This window comes from Scomber scombrus, chromosome 4, assembly GCF_963691925.1.
Source record: "Scomber scombrus chromosome 4, fScoSco1.1, whole genome shotgun sequence".
NCBI lineage: Eukaryota > Metazoa > Chordata > Actinopteri > Scombriformes > Scombridae > Scomber > Scomber scombrus.
Window position 1 is genome coordinate 10,293,269 of NC_084973.1, and position 24,407 is coordinate 10,317,675.

The 24,407-nt window shown below is 41.1% G+C and overlaps 1 protein-coding gene across 1 annotated transcript; it reads right to left on the reverse strand.

The window, feature by feature from the left end:
- Positions 1-397: 397 nt before the first annotated feature.
- On the reverse strand, positions 398-24,002 carry rorb (RAR-related orphan receptor B). Its single transcript, XM_062418140.1, has 10 exons — positions 23,732-24,002; positions 8,607-8,692; positions 8,330-8,471; positions 7,621-8,052; positions 6,969-7,090; positions 6,394-6,526; positions 6,144-6,251; positions 5,810-5,920; positions 5,395-5,507; positions 398-5,193 (listed from the first exon to the last, which is right to left on the reverse strand). Exons 1-10 carry the CDS (start codon positions 23,736-23,738, stop codon positions 5,029-5,031), a joined length of 1,419 nt encoding a protein of 472 aa, XP_062274124.1. The 5' UTR covers positions 23,739-24,002; the 3' UTR covers positions 398-5,028.
- Between the last annotated feature and the right edge of the window lie 405 nt (positions 24,003-24,407).

A 24,407-nucleotide genomic window follows, 5' to 3' on the forward strand; every position in this document is an offset into this window, starting at 1 on the left:
ACAGTATGTTCTCACAAAATACTGTCTTGGTGTCCTGCCCAGCCCTGATACTATGCTTTGCTGTGGAAACAGTGAGACTGTTTGTGACTGGACACCAGAGATTTACTTTAACATCATTCAGAGATGCTAACGTATTCTTTCAATATACTAAGCAAATATAATACTGTATTTTATGAATAATAATGGAAAATAATAACATATTTCTTTTTCAGACTTAACATGTAAATGGCTATTTGTAAACATTTTTATATTGACAGTGTGACAATTACTGTGATAATATAGGTTAACATTATGATTTCATTTACCAAGGATAAAATTGTTCCATGTTTGGCTAAAATAAAAAAAACATTCAAATCTATCACTGTGTATGTGTGAGACAGACAAACGAGGCAAGAAATGCACCCATAAAATGTCTTTTATTTTGTTTTCTTCCCACAACAAAATGTCTACAAAAGCGATAAAATATAGAATTTAACAAAAATCACTTCAGACCTTCACATGGTATATACATCTCAAAGGAGGACTCGGTAAAGGCCCTGCATAGCTCTGAACTTCAACCCATTCTGATCCATCACATGTGGGTGTTTGTGGCTTTCTTCAGTGCAAATGCAAGCATGCACACAGACCCACACACTTTCATTCTCATGTGAAAATGAAAACCGTTCGCATAGTACGGCTCATGAAATGATAGTAGAGTCAGAGTTCAGAGTCCGGCAGAGTCCCCTCTCACCAAAATGAAAAAAGCATAAAATGTAAAAACGGTTTGTCAGTGTAATCAAATACACATGTTCCTTGGAGTTCCCCTTTTTGATTGGTTTCTCAAGTAAACTCACACAGTAAAGCATCTACGCCCCACTCTGCCAATCCTTCCTCTCCTCACTAGCTATGGCACTTTGAAAACAAAAAAAAGTTTCCATCTTTTTCTTTTTTTTTTCTTGTATTTTTTTTGTTTTGTTAGTCCTGTGTAAAAGAGGTTCTGTAGCCCGAGTACCTTTTAGATTTTCGGTTACAGATTGCTACATTTTGTTTTATTTGCTCTTGCTGGGACGCAAAGACATTCTAAACAATAAATTAACAATTGTCAACACTACTTCAATTGCACGCATGTGTAATGCATCAAGAAAGTTTACAAAGCATTGGTAGAGCAAACATCATCTCACTCTCATTGTTTCTCTGTCTCTCTCCCTCTCACACACACACACACACACACACACACACACACACATGCTCGTACAGGTTTTCTCAGGAAAGGGAGAAGGAGGTTTGGGGTGGAGTGTATCTGACTAAGTGTAGGAAATGCATTTCAAACCAAGTGTATTAAAAATGTATGCGCAGATTTGTCAGAGCCGTCACATAGAATGACGACTGCTTTTTATTGTGCGCGCTGCGGTGTCAGTCTGTGTTGATGGAGTGGTAAAGGCGCATGATGCGTTCAGCCCCTCACACTGAACAGGCTACTCCATAACATTCAGAATAGATTACCCTCCCCACATCGTTCCCTCCCTCCCGCTGCAGGTTAAGGGTCTCTGATCCGGTTCAATAAGGCCAGTTCAGAAAGGGCCGTTCACTGACTGGTTTAACCAATTCACACATTCAAAGCAAAAAATCTGACAGAATTTCAATTTGATCAACATATTTGACTATATAAATTGATTGTGTATAAATAAGAACATTTTATTTAAAAAGTCTTTCAGATTGTGAAAAAAATTAGCTTTGAATTGACTGAATTGATGTGGAATTTGCCCTAACCCCATCGTCCACCCTGCCAATAATCCCACCCGCGAAACCCACAATATCATGAGAAGAGAAAACACAAATAAGCCCCAAATGTTTCATTGCAATGAAACGTCATGCAAATAGAACAGAACAACAATAGGCTAATAGTAATAGAAGAATAGTAGTCATAATAAGAACAATAATAATAGTAAATAGTAATAAAATAAAAAATAATCTTACAATGCAAACATGACAGTAGTAAATGCCTCCAGTTCTTATTGCTACAGTATCTTACTTACAGTGTTGCGTTGCCACTCGCTCTTGCCAGCACATCCCCTCTCACAACCCCATCCCTCCCCTCTGTTTCACAGTCTAACAAGGGAAAATAAAAACATCACACACAAAAACTTCATTTTCAGAGTTGGAATTCACTGTCCCAGGGGTGTTGTGATGGCGCTTGATTCACAGCTTACTAGTGGACTTCCCACACTGTCCCGAAAGCAGCAAAATAAGTCGTAAACATGAGTGTACAGTGGTGACAAGAGCACACTGATATAGAGAATATATTTTTTTTTTAGTTTTTTGTTTCTTCTTGTGCTACGTAATAATGCTTGTCATATAGTCTGGGCACTAAAGAGATTTGGACAGTGAATTCATGCTCTATACACACATACATACACACAGACACACACTTATCAAAGCCTTGTCTGGGCAGATTCCATTGCCAGCATACGTTGGCAGCGTATGCCATTTTTTTTATCTCAAAAAGTAATTCTTTTATAATTACATTTTTGTAAATTTGCAAAAATATTAAATGCAAAGTCAGAAAAAGAGCTGCTCCCTGAGAGATGCTGTGTAGTGCATCAAGCCTTAATGAGCAAGTGATTGTCTTAAAGAGTCACTGGCCTCCGATCTGGGGTAGGATCAGGGGTTGAAACAAGGATCCCGGGCTTTGGAGGAACCTGTGAGTTGATCACTGAGAGGTAGCAGTGAACAGACTTGGATGTAGAGCAGAGCACTAATTTGATAGATCTGATGCTCATTCCTGTGCTATCAACATAGTTTTGTTCACCACATGGAGAAAACATGTACGTTAAGATGAAAGTGTAAACTGAAAAGTGTTTTTAATGTTAATAAATGCATAAGTAGTCTGTGTCTATGCATATGGCAAGTTGAAGATTTGGCCACCGTGTAATGTCTTCAGTTTTTGTGCATAAATAAAACTGAAGTTCACCAATATAATCATAATAGTTAAATCTGAGGTAAAAGTAAGTGCTGTCCCTCTGCAGTAAACTATAAGATCACACATGCTCACATATATTTAATGTTGTGTGTGTTAATGCGTGATGTTAGGCTTAAACCAAATCCACTCAGTAAAATTATAATTTTTGTCAAGAAATAAGGTAACAGCCTGATTAATGTTGTGTTTTTTCCTAGTGTGTAAGGTGTTATTTTGGTAAATAGCTCATTTTTAAAGGAAGCTCTTCAGTTGTACTTTAAGACTTAAAAACCTAAAACTCAAATCATAGAACTCTTTACAAAAATAATGCAGATTGTGACATAAATTGATGAAATAAATGCCCAGTAGAAGCGGTATGATTTTACACAGTGGCCAAATGCTAATCAGTGTAACATAAAGGTAGAAAAAACATTTCAAATTCTCTCTGTAAGTGCTAATAAATATGAAATGACTAACAAAAAACAAAAAAATTGATTGTCTATCACAGTTTTCCTGTATGAATTGTTAATGTAATATTGCAGTTTTTACATGTTGTTATAGATCATCAGAGGCTAATCTATGGTTTTTTTCAGTGCTCTGTGTATGTCCTAACCCCAGATCATATCGTGTCATATAAGAAACACGGAATGAGTGCCATCTGTAGAGATGATTAGCAGAGATTATTCAATTAGTGCATTCTAGTTAAAATTGCTACCCTGTTTTGAACAGCTGAAAAATAGGAAAGGAGAGGATTAAGATCGGAAAGGCAGTATGAAAGTTATTGCTCTCTAGAGAAAAAGGGTCCTTCATATTCACAGCCTGGAGTGATTGACATCCATGGACTGGATTGTGCAAATAGTGATGGGAGGGATGAGGGCATAGAGCACTCATACAGGTCAAGTTGGAAAGTTGTAAGTTAAATTCAAGTTTGTTTTCAATTTTTTGATTTGATCTTTTTAGTGGAATTTCTATTCACTTATGTCTGCCAAAATCTCAAGGCCCAAGTACATAAGGAGATAAGGGGCAAGGTGAGGGGAATTTGGGAAGGGGTTAGGTTTATTGTGAGGTCCTAGTTTCTGATTGTTGTTTCTGGTTGATTGTTCAAAAGCGGTCCAGCTTTTATTGGACATCATTATTGCAGCGACAAAAAAAAGATTAATAGGACGGAAAATCTGCCCAATTCTTTTTCTTGCAAAATAGAATATTTATGTATACATCTTCACCTTGAAAAGTAGTAGCCATTATTTTCTTTTAAAATCCTTCATATGCTCTCTTTACATTTCTATAAGTTCTCATCAGAAGGATGCAGTACCTTCTTTACATATGAACAAAATCCAGACAAGGCTTCTATATTATCAACAAACCCGAATCGACTCCCGTTTTTACCCAATAGTCTTTTACAAGTCTCAACTTTACAAATTCTGTACACAAGAAACTATCAAATAAAATAAAAACACATAGACAAGGTATAGTCAGCCGCAGTGGACTGATGTATATTTAAATTAGGACTAACTTATTTTAACAGAACAAGAAGTAATACTGGAATCCGCTCTGCACTAGAAGAATTTCTACAATAGCTTCGCTAAATCCACAGTTCCCTCCCCCATCCAGCCTCTTCAACTTCACAACTTCATCATGTGAAAAAAAAAGAAAAAAAAAAAAGATTTTTTTCAAAGTTAAAACAAATTAACTTACCCATTTTTGTTTTTTAAAGATTGACGGCTTAAAATTGTTTCTAGGTTTTTTTTTTAAAGTCTGTACATTTCTGGTCAGTTAGTTCAGTTCAGGAGACAGGAGGAAGCCCCGCTCAGGTTGTGGCTTGGGGCGCGTTTCATTTATATATACATTCTTCAGACTGTATCGGTGAACAGGATGGGATAAGTGCTGGACATTCCTAGTATTGTTGGCGGTAACTGTAAGTTTCTGGCAGATGACTCCTCACCCCCCAGCCTGAAATGAGACTGGGGTAGGTCTGGAGTATGTGGTTGCCATGACATAGTCGACACCACCGCTGTCGTCCTGTCAGACGCCGCGGTTGTCTTATTTTCTTGGTCTTCCACTGACTCTGTTTGTTGCAGTGGGACCACAGGCAGTCACTTGGGCATGGCCATGGCAGAGTTGGGGTCGGGATTGAAGAGTTCTTTGTAGAGTGGAGGGAAGAGGACGTTGACTGTTTCTGGGTGGAGCTGCTGGAAGGCCTGGAGCTCCTCGGTGTGGAGCGTACACAGGGCTGACAAAGTTGGGATACGGCTGATCAACTGCCAGACAAGAGGAAAAGACAAAAGGAAAAGATTAGATACGTTTATTGAAGGGCTGAGCTTGTGATGTTTCATTTCTCCACATCTCCTTGAAACCAGAGGCTGCCATCTGCATCTGACTTGTCTAAGGATTCATGTAAGAAGAAAGTGCCTCAGAGGTGGTCTTGGTGTGACTTATCTCACTACAAAGCCTCGGCCTACCTTAGCCAATGCATCTTCGTCCATGTGGTTCTTCTGCATAATGTGCTGCAGAGCAAAGTAGATCTTCTCCTGGAGCTTCTGGACTTTCCGGGGCTCCATTAGCCATGGCCGATCTGGGAAGGAAATAATCAAAGAGAAGTGTTTATTTTTTAATGTTAAAAATTTTGAGTTGACACATGTTGTTTGGAGCTTTGGCTCAGAGGCTGGTTAGATTTCTGGTTTGTATAGACTTAATAAGTTGGACTGTGTTGATTTTGATATTGGCAGAGCTAAATTAAGATGATGAGATGAAGATGAAGATAATGAGGCTACGTATTACAGACAAATGTAAACAGAGTGACTATCTTGTTTTGCTAGCAACTAAGTACATACATTGCTTTTTTTATTATAGGAAAATTAGGTGATGTTCACTGACCTGTGGAAATTAGTACAGCTGCGGAGAACAGAGCGATCTCCTCTTCTGTCAGCTGCAGTGAACACAAACTCTTGGCAAAGTCAAACACTGCACTCACTAAGTCATCACAACCTTGGAGGGAAATAGAAGAAGAGAAGACAGGGAAGGGCAGACAAAAAAGAGATTTTCATTATACTTATTCTGGTCATGTATGTGCAGAGAAGCAAAAACACCTCAAAGGGTAGAGGATTTTTTTCATTTCAGTTTTTGCATTTTCCCCCCATATTTTTCAATTTCGATTGGCCTTTCTTCCTAAATTATACCAAGATGAAATGCAGAGGTAGTAATGTCTTACCTAGAGCTTTGAACATCTGCATGCCTCCGTATTTTCCTTCAAAGAGCACAGTGTTGTTGAGAGGGTTGAAAGCCCTACACATCCTTACCAAGACTACCTCCAAACAACCTGGAAGAACCGGAAAGAGAGACTGTTTGAGCTTGACAGTGATTTTGATATATTGAAAAACAGGCAAATAGTAGAATATGAAACCACATGACTGTTTTCTCTCTGAACTACATTTTCATCCTGGACAGTCCAGTTGACTCACCTGACTTGAGCAGGAGGATCTGGTCATTCTGGCACAGTTCCATGAACCCTGAGATGCGCTTGGCGAACTCCACCACGTACTGGATTGCATGGGTGATCTGAATGGCACACTGCTGCCACAGCACGTCCCGGGGCTGAAACCAAATACATTCAGTTTATAGTTATATGCACTTACATATGCACACATACTTATATTCGTGTACATAAATTAAATTAAATATCTTGACGTCCTTTTTTAACAAATGTATTTTACAATTGTTATTGCTATGACTCCAACTACCTGTGTTAAAGAAAGGAGGGAAGAGATAAGTTGAATTGGATTGCAATTTCCACTGGTGAGAAAGCCATTTTCCTAAGTATGTTCACAAATGGTGTTTGTCTGTTCCATCATTTGTAATTGTGCAAGCTGTGATGAAAAATCACCTCATAGCATTGCACATTAATGGCCAATAATATATTAAACAGAAGTATACTGTGAGTAACAATGAATACCACTGAAAACTACACAGGACATTGTAAACATCCAATGTTTTCACATCCCACACATGGGGATGGTGTCACAACATAAAACCTCACCTTGCTCTGGTACATCTTGACCTCTTCATAGGAGTGTGTCTGCCAGGCTAGCTGCTGCAGCTCCTCTGTCGTGTACTGACATGTCTCCAGGTGGGACTTGATGATATTCTGAGCAATACGGTCTGGAAGAAGGAATTGTTTCTTTATTTATTTATTCCTTATCATACAGTGTGTTCATACATTTCTCACTTCATTTATACATTTGATACAGTGGTGTATGGTACGTATAAATGTAGGGCAAGCAGGGCTGCAGCAGCATACCAACCAAAAATGTACATGTAATCTGCACATTATACTGTAGATACTATGGACCCTATGCATTCAAAAGTATATTTAAAAGGAGAAAAAGAGCACCTTCAAGCATTTATTCTTTGCTATGCATCTAACGCTTAAGTTGGCATATCCTCGGATTTGTGCTAAGTTCTTAATTGTAACTTGTGCCTGAGCTGTACATACAGTAATATGACACCTCATCAGCTAGCTGTGTAAGCCTGTCTGACCTCTTCTGCACTGAGATTAGCACTCTGACTCACGGTCTCTACCAGGATAACTTTGTGGGTAACCGTTCATTTTCTATGTACGTGTTTCATGCAGACTTTGAATGATGAACCAGTGTTCTTTCAAATGGAGCAAAATATCATGCAGCCTTTACCGAGCTCTCCCATGCTGACGTTATTGGGTCCCAGTTGACTGTCCTGGTAGCCTCCGTAGCTGAACAGGTTGGGAACTGGCGTCAGGTCATACACCGGCTCCTGCTTAATGTGCTTCATGCCTGACATGTCCAAACCCGACTGGTCTGGAGACGGCTGGGTGGAATCCATCCCATAATATCCTCCTGGGACTCCAGCTCCATTGCCATGGCCACCCTTTGGTAGCTCAATGACATGCCCATTGGCGTAGGTGCCCCCAATCTCATGGTTAAGGGTGGACAGTCCGTTGGTCAAGCTGGATGAGTAAACACGTGCCAGAGCTTCTGCTTCACCTGTCTGCTGCTGCCGCTGCTCCTGCAGTCGTGCCTGGTGCTTCTGGACCTCTGCGTACAGACTGTCACGTTGCTTCTTGGACATGCGGCCAAATTTTACCGCTGGGAAAATAATGGGAGACAACATTTTTAAAACAACATCAAACTATCCTTTCTTTTTGGAGAATATTCAACAAGGCTTTAGTATAAAAATCAGCATGTTCAAGTCAGACAAACAGTGAATGTGATACTATAGTTCTCCCATATGTATGCATACTTATAGGATCTGCATGTACTTATGTGTACACTCATGCACCACACTTGATAAAACATGTGAATGATGATTATTTTTTCTTTACCGATATAGAAATACAGTAGGTATCAATATTCTGTGCCTCACCATCTCTGGACATTCCTAGGGCAAGACATTTCTGCAGGCGGCAGTGTTGGCAGCGGTTGCGATTTGTTCTGTCGATGAGGCAGTTCCTCTGGCGGGGGCAGGAGTAGGCTGCATTGTTCTGCTGACTCCGTCTGAAGAAACCCTGGTTACATGTCAAAAGAGAGGGTGAATACAGACTTACAGGTATCAGAATGTGCACGAGTGCACAATTTCTGAGCAAAACAAACCAAACAGGCTTTTATATTATATTAAGATCAAACAGTTTACGAAGTCTCACCTTACATCCCTCACATGTTATGACTCCATAGTGGATACCTGATGATTTGTCTCCGCAGATTTTGCATGGTATAACTTCGATTTGGGCTGCAAGCAAAAATAGAAGAAAGAAAAGATGTGTGTTAGAAAAGTGAGGTGAAGAAAAACACATTTGACAGGACACTGAGTTTTGTTTCCTAGGGTTGAAAAGCTGATTCAGTTACCTCACCTTACCAATTTTTAGACCTCAGTTGGTGGGCTAATTTGAGGTTAAAAAAACACATAACCTGGTTGGCTGCAGCATCTGATTCAGGTTACAGTGTGTGTATCTGTGTGCAGGCAAAGTATGTGTGAAATCTCAGAGAACAACTTCACAAGGGCACCGTGACATCTGGACTTTCTGTATGTCTTTTTTAGGAGTTTTTCTAATGACTGGGACGTCGAGGACTGCATACGTGCACACACATACACACATAGGTGACAGGACAGCATTAATTGTGTTTGTGTGTTTCTGAAGGAGAGACCCCTGCAGGTTTGAAAGGTTCCCCATAATGAGAAAAGAGGTTACATCACTGAAGGACCACACATGCCCTTTGACTATCTTTCTCTCTCTCTCTCTCTCTCTCTCTCTCTCTCTCTCTCTCTCTCTCTCTCTCTCTCTCTCTCTCTCTCTCTCTCTCTCTCTCACTCACACACACACACACACACACACAACCTTTCTAGTGGTGCTTTCACTATTTAGTTTTTTGTTAATCCACAAATTTACTAATTTAACTACTTTTCATTTACTTTAAAATGTTACTCACTGTGTATAGGCAGCTCCATGAACAGTCACAACCAAAGGCACGAAATATGAGAAACAGAAACTAACTCAATGTAACGCACAGAAGCACCTGTCGCTGGTTTCTTTGAACATATTATCTATAGTATATTGAAAGAGAAAGCCGCAGTTCCTGATAAGAGATATGGGATCGATGTAGAGGTAGGCAGGTATGTCTGCTGAGATGGCACACTCCATAAAGAGATTAGACAGCCCATCTAATCCTAAATTATTTCCCGACGAGCTGGTTCTGCTGAGCAGTGGCTTAGCCACAGCTGAAATAGCCATTCAACATTAATCTTCTTGCATGGTCCCGCCATTAGGAAGTTCTGCAAGTTTTATTAACTTTCAAATAAGTTCTTAAATAGACAAAGTAAACAGCCAGATAATACAAGTTTTTCAGTTGCATATTGCACATTTGCATCGATCCCCATAAAGAACTTACATAGAACTTGCACTGCGCAACTGCAGGTTGTTCTTCATTGTTTGTATTTGCAGAGAGTAATTATGCCTAAATTGTGTTTGCGTGTGTTCCTGTATGCATGTCTGAATATTTCTTGTGTGTATGTGTGTGCACACTGAAGTGTATTTGACTGTGGAGTTTTTTTGTGCATTTGTGCAACTGTATGTATGCATGTGCAGACAATAGTTAGATAGTTATATGTGGGTGTGCATATGAATTGTAAATATACATATATATACATTGTAAATATACATATATATGTTCATAAAGTAAATGTCTGTGGAGGAATGAGTGTGCAGTATGTATAATTGGATAATCCTATATGAGGATCAATGGAGACAGTTCTGTCTGTGTAAGCGACTGAGCAGGTACAGCCAGTGACTGTTGTCAATACACTGTATACTCCACCTGCACCTTAGGGGCTTAAACTGCTTCATGCTTAAAATATGTTTAAATATCTGCTAAAGCACACACAGATACTGGTCTCTGAAGCTGATTCACACTAACTGATTCACATGAATGTACTGTGCTGTATTCTCATTACATGGACACTGTTGGACAGCACAGGTTGTCTATACTGAGGAGGGGAAGGGGGAATATAGAAATAATGATGAAATGGTTATAAAAAACAATGGATATTATAGAGCCATGAAATAACTCCCTCACATAGCCATTGATTTGTTCTTCCTTCCATTCATTCACTTGGCTATCTGCCCCCTAGTGGCCAACAGGAGGCATCAAAATGTCACAGACTACCAGTCCATACTGCTGGACTATGTACTGTGTGACCATGCCTATGATTTAATGCAATGTTATCTTTATGGTTGTCAGTCAATGTGAACAGTCCCTTTATTTGTCTCTTGTCATGTGATAATTTACATACAGTCCCTCAAACCCAACAATAGATCATTGTGTCCCGTCACAGTTGATTGTCTGTGAATGAGTGACCTATGGGTGGGGTGCCGTTGTGACACACACCGTTTGACTGCGTGCTAAAGGTAGAATAGCTCTCGCTGTGAGTTTTGGTTCAAGATGGCTCAAGATGCTGACCCATTTCCACTCATTCCCACCCAACTGGCTCCAAACTGGGTCAGAGCAGAGCACTGGACTGGGACGACACACACAGACGACACATACAGTACACAGAGCTGTCAATGAACGTGGCCCAAAACATGCTATTTATAGTCTATAAAACAGGTCAGTTGCGGCCGGGACGCGGCTGTTATCAACAGACCACATTTGAGCAGTAAACAGAAGACAGGACAACAGTGCATCAGCAATGAGTCTTATCTGCTTCATTCTTTGCTCTTAACAATCCTCTTACTTTTTGCTGTTGTTACTGTTTATCACATACTTTGTGTTCAGCCCACACTTGCCTCTGCAATGTGGATATACATACTTATTATTTTTGTAGATTTTTAGAAAAGGTTCTTTGCAGTTTTTCTACCTCAGAGGATTGAGTGTTTACTGTTTCTCTCCAGTGATTACAGTGTATCTTCTCAGCATTTCTTTTATACCCCATGGGAGATTGTACTCTTCTTTGTATCGCATAATTATGCCCAAAGGAGCATGGGCGTGTGGGCATGTGCATTGTTTCAGTGTGTGTTTGTGTTGCAGAGAGGGTTTGAGCGAGTGTTTCACAAATAAAGAAATTTATGGATGTGTACATGTCTATGTGTGTTTGTGAATGTGGGTGTGTGCATTGTTGAGTGTGCGTGTGTGCGTTTGCGCTCATAGCCAGCGGGGACTGTCAGGTAGGATATAGGGAGACGGTCATGACAGCATTGCCGTTGCCAGGGTGACCACCCACTCTCTGTACTCGTCTGGCTGTCACAGCGATGATGTGCTAGGCTGTCACACTCTTAAGGGAAGTGATGTCATCGGTGTATCATTGCTGTTTGTCCTGTCGTGCTCTCTCACCAGCGGAGGCTTTGTGAATTGTTCACCAAAGGACTCCCACTTCCACATCCAGTCAACAATACATGCTTGCTGCTGCCTTGTTACATTTTAGCAGCAGTGGTGGATTATGGTAGAATTATGACGTTTTATGTGTTGGATGTATAGAGGAGTCTGTGTTCTTATTATTTTCAAAGTCAGGATGTATTATAATGCACTTTGGGTATTTCATTTCATGGTTTCAAATTGCAAAAGAAAACTTATAGTCTCAAAGTTGCAGTGAAAGTGAATGTCTAAGATAGAGTAAAACTGCAGAGCAAATGCAGATATTCTCTTCATAGGCATCCATTTAAAAAAAAAAAAAAGCCAGCCATTTCTGTTTTATTGGGAGAGTACTTTGCTTCCAGCTACATGCCTTTCACAGAGGTGGGCGGGACTTCTCTCCAACCTGATGTGACCCAGTCCGAGCTGAGTGACTGACAGCGTCCTCAGCCAGCGGGAGCGTGAGTGTTATCCTGAGGTTGTTATGTAAGAGCGGGAGTGCAACGCTGGCGATTCCTCAGCTAAGAGGAGGATCAGGCCCGTACACAATCTCTTGAGAGAGAGAAAAAGATAGATAAAGAGAACTAGAAAGGGATCTCAGGAAGAACAAGGCGAAGATAGCTGTTGTAGTGCACTCTACAGTGAACATTTGCACATGTGCACGTGTGTGTGGCTGATTGTGGCCATGAGGGCTGTATTGCGCTGGCACGTGTGTTATGATAATTGATTTTTAATGAAGTGAGGATCTCCTGTGTATTTCCTGGGCTGGCCTTCTCTCTAAATAGAGTCCTAATTATCTACATTGCACTGCAGAAAAAAAGCAGCAGCCTAGCACCGATATCTTAGCAATACTTTGTCTAAAGCACATAAGTAGCTCATACTCAGGGTTAAGAGTTATGAACATACATGCATACACACACACACTCACAGATCGACATGACCATTTAAAAGGGCATTTTCCTTATACTGGTAATGTAGCAGCAAATTAACTCCACTAGGTGTTGCTATACATTATTAGTTTCTCTCTCTCTCTCTCTCTCTCTCTCTCTCTCTCTCTCTCTCTCTCTCTCTCTCTCTCTCTCTCTCTCTCTCTCTCTCTCTCTCTCTCTCTCTCTCTCTCTCTCTCTGTGTGTGTGTGTAGCCTATGCATGTATCTTTCCAAAAGGGGCAGACTGGACATGCATGTTTCATTTATTCAGCCTGCGGGATGGGGCTGCAAGAGAAAAAAAGACCCAAAGCAACACACGCACACACTACACACACATATACACATAAAAATGTCATGCAGTAAGAATAACATTTTCTGTGTACAGTAGAGGGTGGTGCTGTGGAGTCACAGCTTATGGAACATTTGAAATCACTTTCTATCATAACTTTTGCCAATGTAAGGCACTTCAGAAATGCAAACACGGCTCCTACTGTATTCCCATGGGTTGATTTGTTGGGGATGGATGTGGGTGGTTTCTCCGCTTCATTAAAAATATGCACAGCTTCTTCCCAGTTAACTAGATATCTTCTGGGAAAATGAAGGAGATCAGCACTTTACCCCCCACCCTCCTTGTTAAATTTGAACAACGCTGGCACCGGTCTTAGATGTCTATACACTGTGAATTATGCTATCACTGTTCGCCATTCACTCCACTTCAGACTTTTTTTTCATTTGTCTCTGAGTGTTCCTCCGCGCTGTAAGTGGCTGTGTGACTCGGAAATCATTTCAGTTTCTGTATTTCATGATCTATTTCCATCTCTCAGCGTACCTCTGTCTTCCTTGTCTCATAGAGCTTAGAGGAGAAACAAGTCTTTTTTTTTTTTTCTTCCCCCTGCCAATGATGAAAAACACTGAGAAAACTTTTAGTGGTGTGATCGCTGAGTGGATTAACACACACAGCTGGGAATAGCGTACAGCGGTGCTGCTTGGGTTATCTCCCCTGTGTCTCCTGTCATGTTTTCACATCATACTGTCCCATTAAAATCAATGAAGCGCTGCCACTGCATATGGATTCAAACGGACTTGTGCTATGTGCTGTCTTACTTTTCTGTATTTCCTATCTGTTTTTACTGTCTGAAACATCTATAAAAAACTTTGAAGACTGGTGGACTATCTGCTCTCCTTAAAATAAATAAAGAGCACTTCATTCACTTTCATCTGCTTTCCATACTGTACGTCTTCTTCACTTCTCTTTGTGATTCATACGTCTCAATATTTACCATAGATTACATTATCATCAATACAATTGACGGCTATGCATCTATAACTGTATAAGTTTCGCACATTTTTAATTCTCGAGCCAACACCAAATTTGGTAATTATGTATATATATATATATATATATATGTATATATAAATATATGGCAAGTACTCATTGCATTCAATGCCAACTTTCGGAACCTGACACTACCAAACAATATTAACATTTGATACCAGGCCCTATATGAATGTGCAGTACATTGGATTTGCTTCTTATAAATTCTTATGCATAAACGTGATACTTTGTTTGACATGTTTTGATTGATAACGTCACTGCTGTTCAATCAGTTTCTCTTCTGCTGTGTATTTAGTATCAGTTTAAACAGCAGTGAACTGAAAGCCAGCAGTCATCATCCCTGACTAAAACATCCAGGTCTGACTTTCTTAATAACACTGACACTGACATACTAATAAGACCCCTCTTCTGTAATATAACGTGACACAGTCCTGTAGTGATTCTGTCTTTGTTTGTTTGTACAGTGTGCTGTGCTGTGTGTAATAATAATAATCATAATGCCATGCAACTGGCCCATCTCCCCTCCCCCATCTCCATCCCTCGCCGCCAAGCATGTCTTTGTCCACTCTGTAATATAGATAGTCACACTGTTGCTGCATAAGCATACATGTTACTACCCCCAACCTCCACTTTTCCCATCAGTCCATCATCATCGACCCCCCTCCCACACTTTACCAACGCTACTGTCCTCTCTTCCTCACGCCACACACACATACATACAAACAGTCAGAAAAACAGTCTCTTTTGCCCTCCCCCCATGCTGTATGTCAGAGGGCATGAGCTTGTCCAGCTTGCCATGCGGCCCCAAAGCATTCTGGGTAATTGCTCAGATAGCAGGTCTGGGATCAGCTGCGGTTTGCTCTTCGAATATTGTGCTGCGGCATGATTGGACACCACGGAGAGGGAACAGAAGGGGGCCGCTGGCTGTCATCCAGTGCATCGATTCACATGCACAGGCGCACACACACACACACACACACATACGCACACATATGCGACACGTTCAGACATGCCTGAATGCATACATTACTGCAAACTGCTTTTTGAAAAAGCAGACTTAACAGTATGATTTCTATGCTTGCCCCCTTATCCCCTGACACACAAAAGCACACACACACATATACACACACAGTCTCCCACCCAGTGCAGCATGTGTCCTCAGATGGATAAGAGAAGAAGGAGGCGTGGGAAAAAATCCACAGGGTAAACCCAACCCCTACGTGAACACACACACACACACACAGTCTGCCCATCTGCCTCCTCAGATCTGCCTCTCATGGTCACTGTACACACACACACACGTACACATAGGCGTACACTCACGCTCCAACCCCCTGGGTGACCTGTAGGACCCTGGCGGCCTTTGACCTTTCTTTAAGGACTGAGAGAGTTCATCAGAGTGGAAGGAAAGAGTCCAAGTGTGAGAGGTCTGCATCTGGTCATTACCGTCCTGAAATCAGCCATGAGAAAGCAAGCACCCACACATACACACACATACTTACACACACACACACACACACACACACACACACACACACACACACACACACACACACACACACACAGCTCCCTCTTAAATGTCTCATTCCCACTCTCACACCTTTAATCTCATGTTAGCAGAGATGCATGTGTGCACACTGAGCTGTTAAAATAAACACTATGACATTCATATTTTGTTTGTGTGAAGGGAATCAGTGCACATAAGAATATGTTTACACACACACACACACACACACACAGAGATCCTGTCGTTTCCTTCCCGAGGTGAGAAAATAACGTTTTGTTGGCGTTGGCTATGTCCACATCCTCCCTTAACCGTACGCTCCTCCTCCTATGGTGTTTCACTTGAGCCTAATTGTAGATGACAGTGTGTGTGTGTGTTTGTGTGTGTGTGTGCGTCTTTGAGGGGGAAGGGAGAGGAAAGGTGGCTATCCCAGCGAGGCATACAGAGTGTAGAGAGAGAAATAGAAAGAGAGAGACATCCATGAAGAGACTGAAAACTGCTTTCAGTTCTTACATAAGGTGTGGAGAAATGTGCCCTCGGTTTTGTTAAGAGTCACATCATTGATAGTGACTGTCGGTGGGCAGTCAGATAAAATCAGGAAACAGGAGCATCAACATAAGTGAGGCTGAGTGGACTTTAAAGCATTAATGAAGAGAGCAGCACTTAGTGTGAATAGCTGACAATTAAATCACTGAGAGAGGGATGGAAACAGTGTCTGTGTGAATGCTTGTTTCAAACGCTAACAAAAAAAACAAAAACGAATTGCCTTTGAGTCTGATGTACAGATTTGTGTGTGCCTGCATGAAAATGCAGTTTTGGGGAGTGATAAAAAGTGACTGAGTACATTTAATCAAGTCCTCTACTTATGCACAATTTTGAGGCTCTTTACTAAAATATTTCCATTTTGCACTACTTTATATTTCTACTCTACTACATTTCAGTCAAATATTGTACTTTATTACTATTTATTATTATGTTTTATTGACTCCACTACATTTATATGAAAGCTATAGTACAATTAAGGTTACTTTGCAGATATTGTACACACAAAACAAAAGATTAAACTACTATAAAGCAGTTAAAATTGGTACCACTTGGACCGCACATTCATGTATGGTCTTATTGGCATCAATGGTCATGTATTTCTAATAATATAATATATGTTTGACGGGGGCGTCCGCATAATGAGTGCTTTTATATTTAACCTGAATTACATTTTGCTGATAATACCTATGCACTTTACTTACTTACTTTCATTGATAATTATGCATGTTATGGCAAATAACTGCTTACGCCTCACCTTACTGCCAGCCATTTAAGCCTACAAAAAAGTATAATACTAATTTCCTATTCTTTCAGAAGTAGATGTTATAGTGATACATCTATCCTTTAATTATAATGTAGTATTTTTACACTGTGGTAATACTGCTACTTGAGTTCTTCCACCACTGGTTTGTGGGTTTATACATTACTTTGAGAGAAAGAGGCTATCTGCTTGAGAGTGAACGCGAGCACATGAATGCGTTCCCGTTTCCGAGTCGATGTGTGTTTTAAACGGTTCGAATGTATTTGTGTCTGTCTGATTAAGCGAGTGTGTGAGCATGCATGCATGTGTGCGAGTGTATGTGTGTCCTCTCCCAGGGATGGCAGCTAATAGCTCGCCTCGGGCAACAATTTAACTCAGCCTAACAAGGTTCTCCCCAAAGTGGCCCCAGGGGCATCTCTCACAGAGGCAAATTGATCACAAAGACTACCACACAGCTCGGCTCGGCCCAGCCAGCTCTGCTCTTCACCTGCTCTCTCTCTCTCTCTCTCTCTCTCTCTCTCTCTCTCTCTCTCTCTCTCTCTCTCTCCCCCTCTCTCTCCGCCTCTCTAGTGGGATGATTTAACAGAATGCGTTATGAACATTAAATCTGAGTCGAGAGAGCAAAAGCAGCAGCCACCTTGGTTTCATAATTGCATTCTCTTTGTGAGTGACAGGAGACCTCATGTCAACAGCCGCGGCTTTAGGACACACACACACACATACACACGTCAGCACACACACGTCAGCACACGCACACACTCACGGGTTTAAAGAGGTAACTCAGGTTTGGACGCAGAGTGAAAGAGAGAGAGAGAGAGAGGAGTGTGGAGAGAAAGAAACAGACCTAATAAGAGTCTCTTCAATGGGATTACAAGTACTAAAACAGGCTAATCTTTGTCATTAAGAAAAGATGCAGAAGGCTAAGGCATATTATAGGCTTATTGTTACTAGTACGTGCTACGCACTTGCCAACACCGAACACCTTCACAGAGAAAAAGCATTTAGCAACATGCTCTTAGAATAAGGTAGCTAATATAAATGAAGTGCCTGTTTTGCACATGTATTTTAGCTATGGGAAGACAAATGCTGCTGACTCATGCAACCTAGTTATATGTGACTTTTTTCTTCTTTTTTTTTAGATAATTCAAATTTGCAGATGAGGGATTTTCACTATGTATATGTATAAAGTAAAGGCAAGAATGGTACACTGACACACACTAACATTATATGGACTAATCTGCTTTGAGTGTTAGCTAAAGTCTACTTGGTGGTTTGCAAGTATGGACTTTGGATACTACTGTAACAGACACCGGCGTTATTCATTGCTAAGGGCAGCTACAGTATGCAAATGTAATCGGAAGACAGGATAGTTGTATGATCATCTATTGTTTGGGTGAGTGTACAGATATGTCACTGCAATTTACTGTTTTATCCTCTTTTCTGGCCTCTTCCTTTTGCACAAACACACACACTCTCTGCTCAAACACGTTCACACATGCACAATTGCACTATTATATAACTCTTAAGTCTCTCTCTCTCTCTTCCTTCATTCATTCACTCCCATTCTCCCTTCTACCCTTTTTCTGTTTATCTCCTGCTCTTTAACTTGCATTTGTGATTTATTCACCTCACAGATTCTCAAATCAGTTCTCCACCCCCAAGTAGATACAAAAGAAAGTCCAGAAAAAGGAAAAGGAGATGATTTCACTCCCGAGGCGACTGAAATGAAGGAGAAAACAATATTCTTTGAAAGAAAGAACCTAATACAAATAAATGTCACATCACCTTTTTGTTTTGTTTTGCTTCTGAAAGAATCGGATTAACTGTCCAACGTGTTATTACTGTATCTCCTGCATTAGTTCCATAGCAACTCTTCTACTTGGCCAGTACTTAGTTGAAACCAGAGTTGAGAGGAGCAGGTGAACATGATCTCTATCAAACAGTGCACTTTATATATCTCTCTCTACAAAATTCCGCATCTGTGCCTGTGCATGCGAAGCATCTGTGGGTCAGGATATGAGCGTGCTATCTCTGTTCATATGTTAGTTTCTGCGTTTAATGAGCGCAGTCAGCCTCTTCCCCCGGCTTTTACTTCAATGTAAATCGGAGGAAAATGTGAATATTGAATATCATTGTACCTCCATTGAGACATGCTGCCTTCATGGATGAGTAAAACTGACAAAACAGAAGGAGCTGTCAGAGGACTCTATGACTTCAAGGCAGATTTAGAATTTAGGAGTGGTTCAGGCTGAAATCCCTCCCGGCTAAGATAAAGTGGAGACACAAACCAAAGCGTGCCGTATAGCCCACGCTTTGTGTGTATAAAGATTAAAAAAGAGAAAGAGAGGGAGAGAATTGACTGAAGAAAAAAAAAATGTGTTCGCCTCGACTCCCCCAGACAGCCGCAGAGGGATAAAACCAACATGGAGTGCACGCTGAGCACATGCTAAACAAACATGGGCTATGATAGCAGCTCAGTGCGACCACAGGACTGCCATGCGGGCCACACACACACACACATGAACACACACAGCATGGCGGGATGTTTTTTGTAGACGCCTTAAAAAAAGGTCAGGCAGACAAACGAGGTGAGGAGGAAACTGCGGGTATCTGTCAGACAGGTGTACAGACAGTGGGAAGTGAGTCCTGAATGTGTGTGTGTGTGTGTGTGTGTGTGTGTGTGTGTGTGTGTGTCTGTTGCAACACCACTCTAGCGGTACCTCAGTCAGTAGGGCTGTGTTGAGGGATTAACAGTGTGGCCTGCATAGGCTTGGGGTAATCTCTCCTCTCTTCTTACATAACACTGGGCCATTAGTCAGCACAAACACACAATAAACAACACAATCAACAACACCAAGGCTCCAACACATGCCATGATAACGCTGCAAACCACAGATGCACTGGGTCCAGGTGCCCGCTATTGTGAGCAAAAAATAATGCTATGGTTACGATGGAGAAGAGTGATTTGGTGACAAAAGCTGAGCACTAACCTGCTGTTTCTGACTGTCAGAAGGTGCTGCTGGCCCCCAGTTAGGCTCCTTTATTAATCAGTATGAAATATATCACTTCATACTCTGGTGTAGTTGTTCATTGTTGGGTGCTTTCAGCCAGCTTTTGGTTATGCAATATACTGTACAGACTTCCTTTTCATGTTTTTCTCCATCTATCTGGACAAAATTGTAATGCTTTTTGCACTTTTAATATAAAAATAATCCAAAAAAAAGAAAAGAAAGAAAACAGGAACATTTTGGAGCATGTATTACATCAGCAAAACATGCTTATAGTACATTAACTTGAAAACATGTAAAATGTCTGCCTTTAGAGCTCTTTCTGAAAGGTGACTGACATTTAGCATTATAGGTAAAGTAACGCCATCCGAGTTATGTGCCATAGATTTAGCTATGTAAACAGACTGCTTCCGCTGGCTTTGACTAAAAATTGATCCCGGGATGCTTTAGGATCAGACAAATCAATGCTCACACAAGCCTCCAAAGCAAAGCAGGATGGGACTAATTCTATTGGCATGAGGCCGTCATGCGTAGTATTGGAGCTGTTTCTGTGTGTGTGTGTGTGTGTGTGTGTGTGTGTGTGTGTGTGTGTGTGTGTGTGTGTGTATGTGTGTGTGTGTGTGTGTGTGTGCGCGTGTGCGTGTGTGAGTGTGTGCGTTGTCAGTAAAGCTCTCAGCGTTTCTATGTGAGCACAGGAGAGCGAGCATACGAACAACTGTAGGTGAATAAAGTTTTTGACACTAGTGGTTGTCACCATCACCACAGTTTCATGGACTGTTTGGTTTATGGCTCTTTTGACACAGCTTGTCATCACCTCACTAGTTTATTGCTCTCTCTTTCTTTCACCCTATCTTTTCCCATGGTGAAAGAGTGTGGGGGAATGTGATTGACATATATCGCTAACAGAGGATCAAATGGCGCTCTGAGCCCCCTCCTCCTCCGTTCCTCCCTCCATCTCTGAACTCTTTGACCTGTCTGAGCTGGCTGCATCCATTCGGCTTACTAGTAATACAAATCATACAGGCTAATGGGAATGAGTATAAGCATCCCTCTGAAAATAGGAAACTACTGACATAAAAAATACATAGCTGCCTTATATTTGTGTTATAATGGATGCATGTGTTTGTTTGTGTGTCAACACATTTGGTTGTCATCATCTCAGTAGAGGCACTGAACTCATATTGATTAGCACTAAATGCAACATTTGCTAGGAGGGAGATAATGTTTTGGATGGTCTAAGCTTCATTCTTTGTTTGCATTGTAGTATATTTTATTAGGGCTCATTTATGATATTCAGTTACTGTGATTAATATTGTTGATAATATGACTAAACTAGATTCATATCATGTTGTCATTTTGTAATATTTTGGTTCCCTTTTGCTGAGCTGTTTATTTTGAGGGGCTATTTAGTGACAGTAAAACTTCGCCAACGCTAAAACGCTCTACCGCGATAAAGATTTATTTTATTATGCAACTTTTTTGTTCGATTTATTGAAGAACACTCATTCATAATCCTGCTCATGTCGCTGTTGAAAATACAGAAATAATTATCATGTTTAGAACATCCTACACAGCCATATTAGGGGAAAAACAACAACACAATGCTCCATTTTCTGAGTTGCAGAAAAGGACCTGATGATATTATTCTATCTGTGATTTCTCTGGCTTGTCCTCGCCGGCTGATGGGGTGACATCATCTTCGGTCAGGGCTTCAGGAGTTGTGGCTATTGTTAAATGATAATTACCACAGCTCATGAGGGGCCTCTATTTTTTATAACCTTGTGGTTGTGAGCACATTTCTCTGTAAGGGCAGCCGAGACTCCACACACACACACACACACACACACACAGGTTGAGAGTGGGGGCCGTGCGGCCCACACTGATTTAATTCTATCTGACAAAACCCTTTGGGGCGTGCAAAGGGAGAGAGGAAGATGGAGAGAGGGAGAAAGAGAGAGAGAGAGACATGGAGAAAGAGGGGTGAGAGAGACGCTTCAGGGGCCTCTTCTGCCAACAGCGGCTATAAAGTGGAAGCTGGAGCTTTCTGGATACCCCCCAAAGCCTCCCATGCACGAGAGTGGTCGCGAGGCCCATTAAAATGTGGATAAAATACAAGGTGCATGACAGAAGAGTTTTCTATGGTATAACATAGAGCAAGAGAGAGAGAGGTAGGGGGAGTTTGGCCTTCTCATGGTTTTTCTTGCCCAAGGTTTGGTGGCCTGAAGCTGAGGTAGCAGAAAGCTTTATATGACATTCAAACACAAAAAACATTACAGAAAACAGATAATTTAATGAAAATTAAGTCACTAACCCATCAAAACAGAATTTCTGGATATCATTATAATTATATATCATTATAATTAATAATCAGGTTAATAACAACGTTTTCTAAATAATAATAATGACCCATCATTTATGTTTACACACAATCTGAACTCAGTATTACTTCTATAAAACTATGCATTTGATTACAATATGGCCAAAGTCCGGTTTAATAAGTCAGTAAACGTGTGTTTTATTAATTTAATTTTAAATGCAAGCTGCATCTTGATTTTAAAAATATTAATTTTCCACACATTTATAGTGCTGCGCATTTCAATTGTTTATGTGAAGTTTTGTCTGGATATTACATGTGGGACAACATTTTTCTACAGTCTCTTCTTTCTTTTTCTTCCAACTTGCAACTAACTGACATTTAGACATCTCTGTGAATTAGGTTGACCCTTTCTTGTGTCAAACCGGGACAGCAGAGGTTCACTCGGTTAAAAACAGATTAATTTATAAATAAGTTCAAGATCATCCATGTTGCAACTTTGCGTCAGCGGTAATTGCACAACGTCAAGAACGGTAAATAAAACAAATCCCAAAACACAACTGCCAACGATCAGAGTGCACATATGAAAATATTAATGTTCCACTTATAAACTGCAAATACTAAAGACAAACGAAAAAAAACGCATAGCCTAAATTAGACTTTAATTGAATTTACACAAAACTACAAGGACAGGCTTAGTGAGAGTGGAATGAGCTGTGTTAACCTGTGTGTGTGTGTGTGTGTGTGTGTGTGTGTGTGTGTGTGTTCAGGACGACATTGACGTTGAATTTCAACATCCCCGGCGCGGTGCAGAGCGTGGAGGAAATGGGTTAGTAGAGCACGTGAAAAGTAGCTCTGAAACATTCAATAAAGTTTTATCTCCCAAAACCCAAAACAATATTGATAAAGTTTGATTTTTGCACATCATCCCATCTGCTGACAGCCTATCTACAATTTAAGTTGGTGTGTGGAGTGACGCTCAAATGGTTAAAATCTTAATTAGAAAATATCATGCGCCACTTTTAATTTCACTGACTCCACTGGCTTTACGCATGAATTTGCAGAACTGTAGATTACTGTAGGGCCTATTCCACACACACAAACGCACACTCAGACTCAAAACACACACACACACACACACACACACACACACACGCACACACACACACACACACACACACACACACACACACACACACACACACACACACACACACATTGAGAGATCAAAATAAACTTTTCATACATTTAAGCCTATAGTATAAGGTGGCAAATAAGGCAGCGAATAATCCAACCATAAACCCTCAGGCTGGCGGTGATAAAGTGACAAAAACAGCTTTGCAGCTAATAAGAAATCTCCCAGAATAAATTTGCAAGGCCAAATCTGGGATAAAAATCTGACGTGTTATGTGTGTGTGTGTGTGTGTGTGTGTGTGTGTGTGTGTGTGTGTGTGTGTGTGTGTGTGTGTGTTTAGCGGGATGGAGCTTGGGGAAAGTGCGGTGGTGTTTGGAGCAGTGGGATGGTCTTACCTCGCATGGTGTTGGCGTTGCTGGAGCTGGTGCTGAGGCTCGCTTCCCAAAGCAGCAGTCATGAAGAAACAAACATAAACACTTAAAAAAAGGGGGGGGGCGTCGTTGGGGCAAGATCCTCGGTTAAAAATAACAACGCAAAGAGTGTTGATGATCTGCGTCGACGTCCACTGGCTGCCCTGAGTGGAGTCGTCTCTGCGCTAAAAGCATCCCAGACCTGGGCGCATGGAGGCGGGCTGAGGTCGGTCGGTGAGTCGGTCGTTGCGCTCTGGTCGTGTGGTCGCTTTTCTCATGACATCTGCGCTCTCACCTCAATGGGAGGGTTTCACTGTTTTCTGCGGGGCTGAGGGAGGGAAGAGCGTATAGGAGAGGCTTTACCCGGCGGCCCGGATTGGACTGGAGCACTTTCCGCTCCTCCCACTCTCTCCTGCTCAGCCTCCAGCCTGGAGCCTGCACACACACACACACATACACATACACACAGCCTGAGCGCGCTCTGCCGCTACAGTACACAGACAGCGCAAAGTTTTTACTGTCACCTTCCACATTTAATCAAGCCCTTGCAATTTCGATTATTTCCATGCATGCACAAGAGAAATTTGAACTTTATTGAGCTCTCATATCCAGGAAACTATTCAAATGTAACAGTCTGCTTACAGTGGGAAGAGATTATCCA

What these genes read in the sequence shown, in the direction of transcription:
- rorb (XM_062418140.1), bottom strand. An exon ending in CGTCAGCATGGGAGAGCTCG is followed by an intron (nt 7,091 to 7,620) that starts GTAAAGGCTGCA and finishes TCCTTCTTCCAG; the next exon opens with ACCGTATTGCTCAGAATATC. An exon ending in TCAAGATGTACCAGAGCAAG is followed by an intron (nt 6,527 to 6,968) that starts GTGAGGTTTTAT and finishes ATTTGGTTTCAG; the next exon opens with CCCCGGGACGTGCTGTGGCA.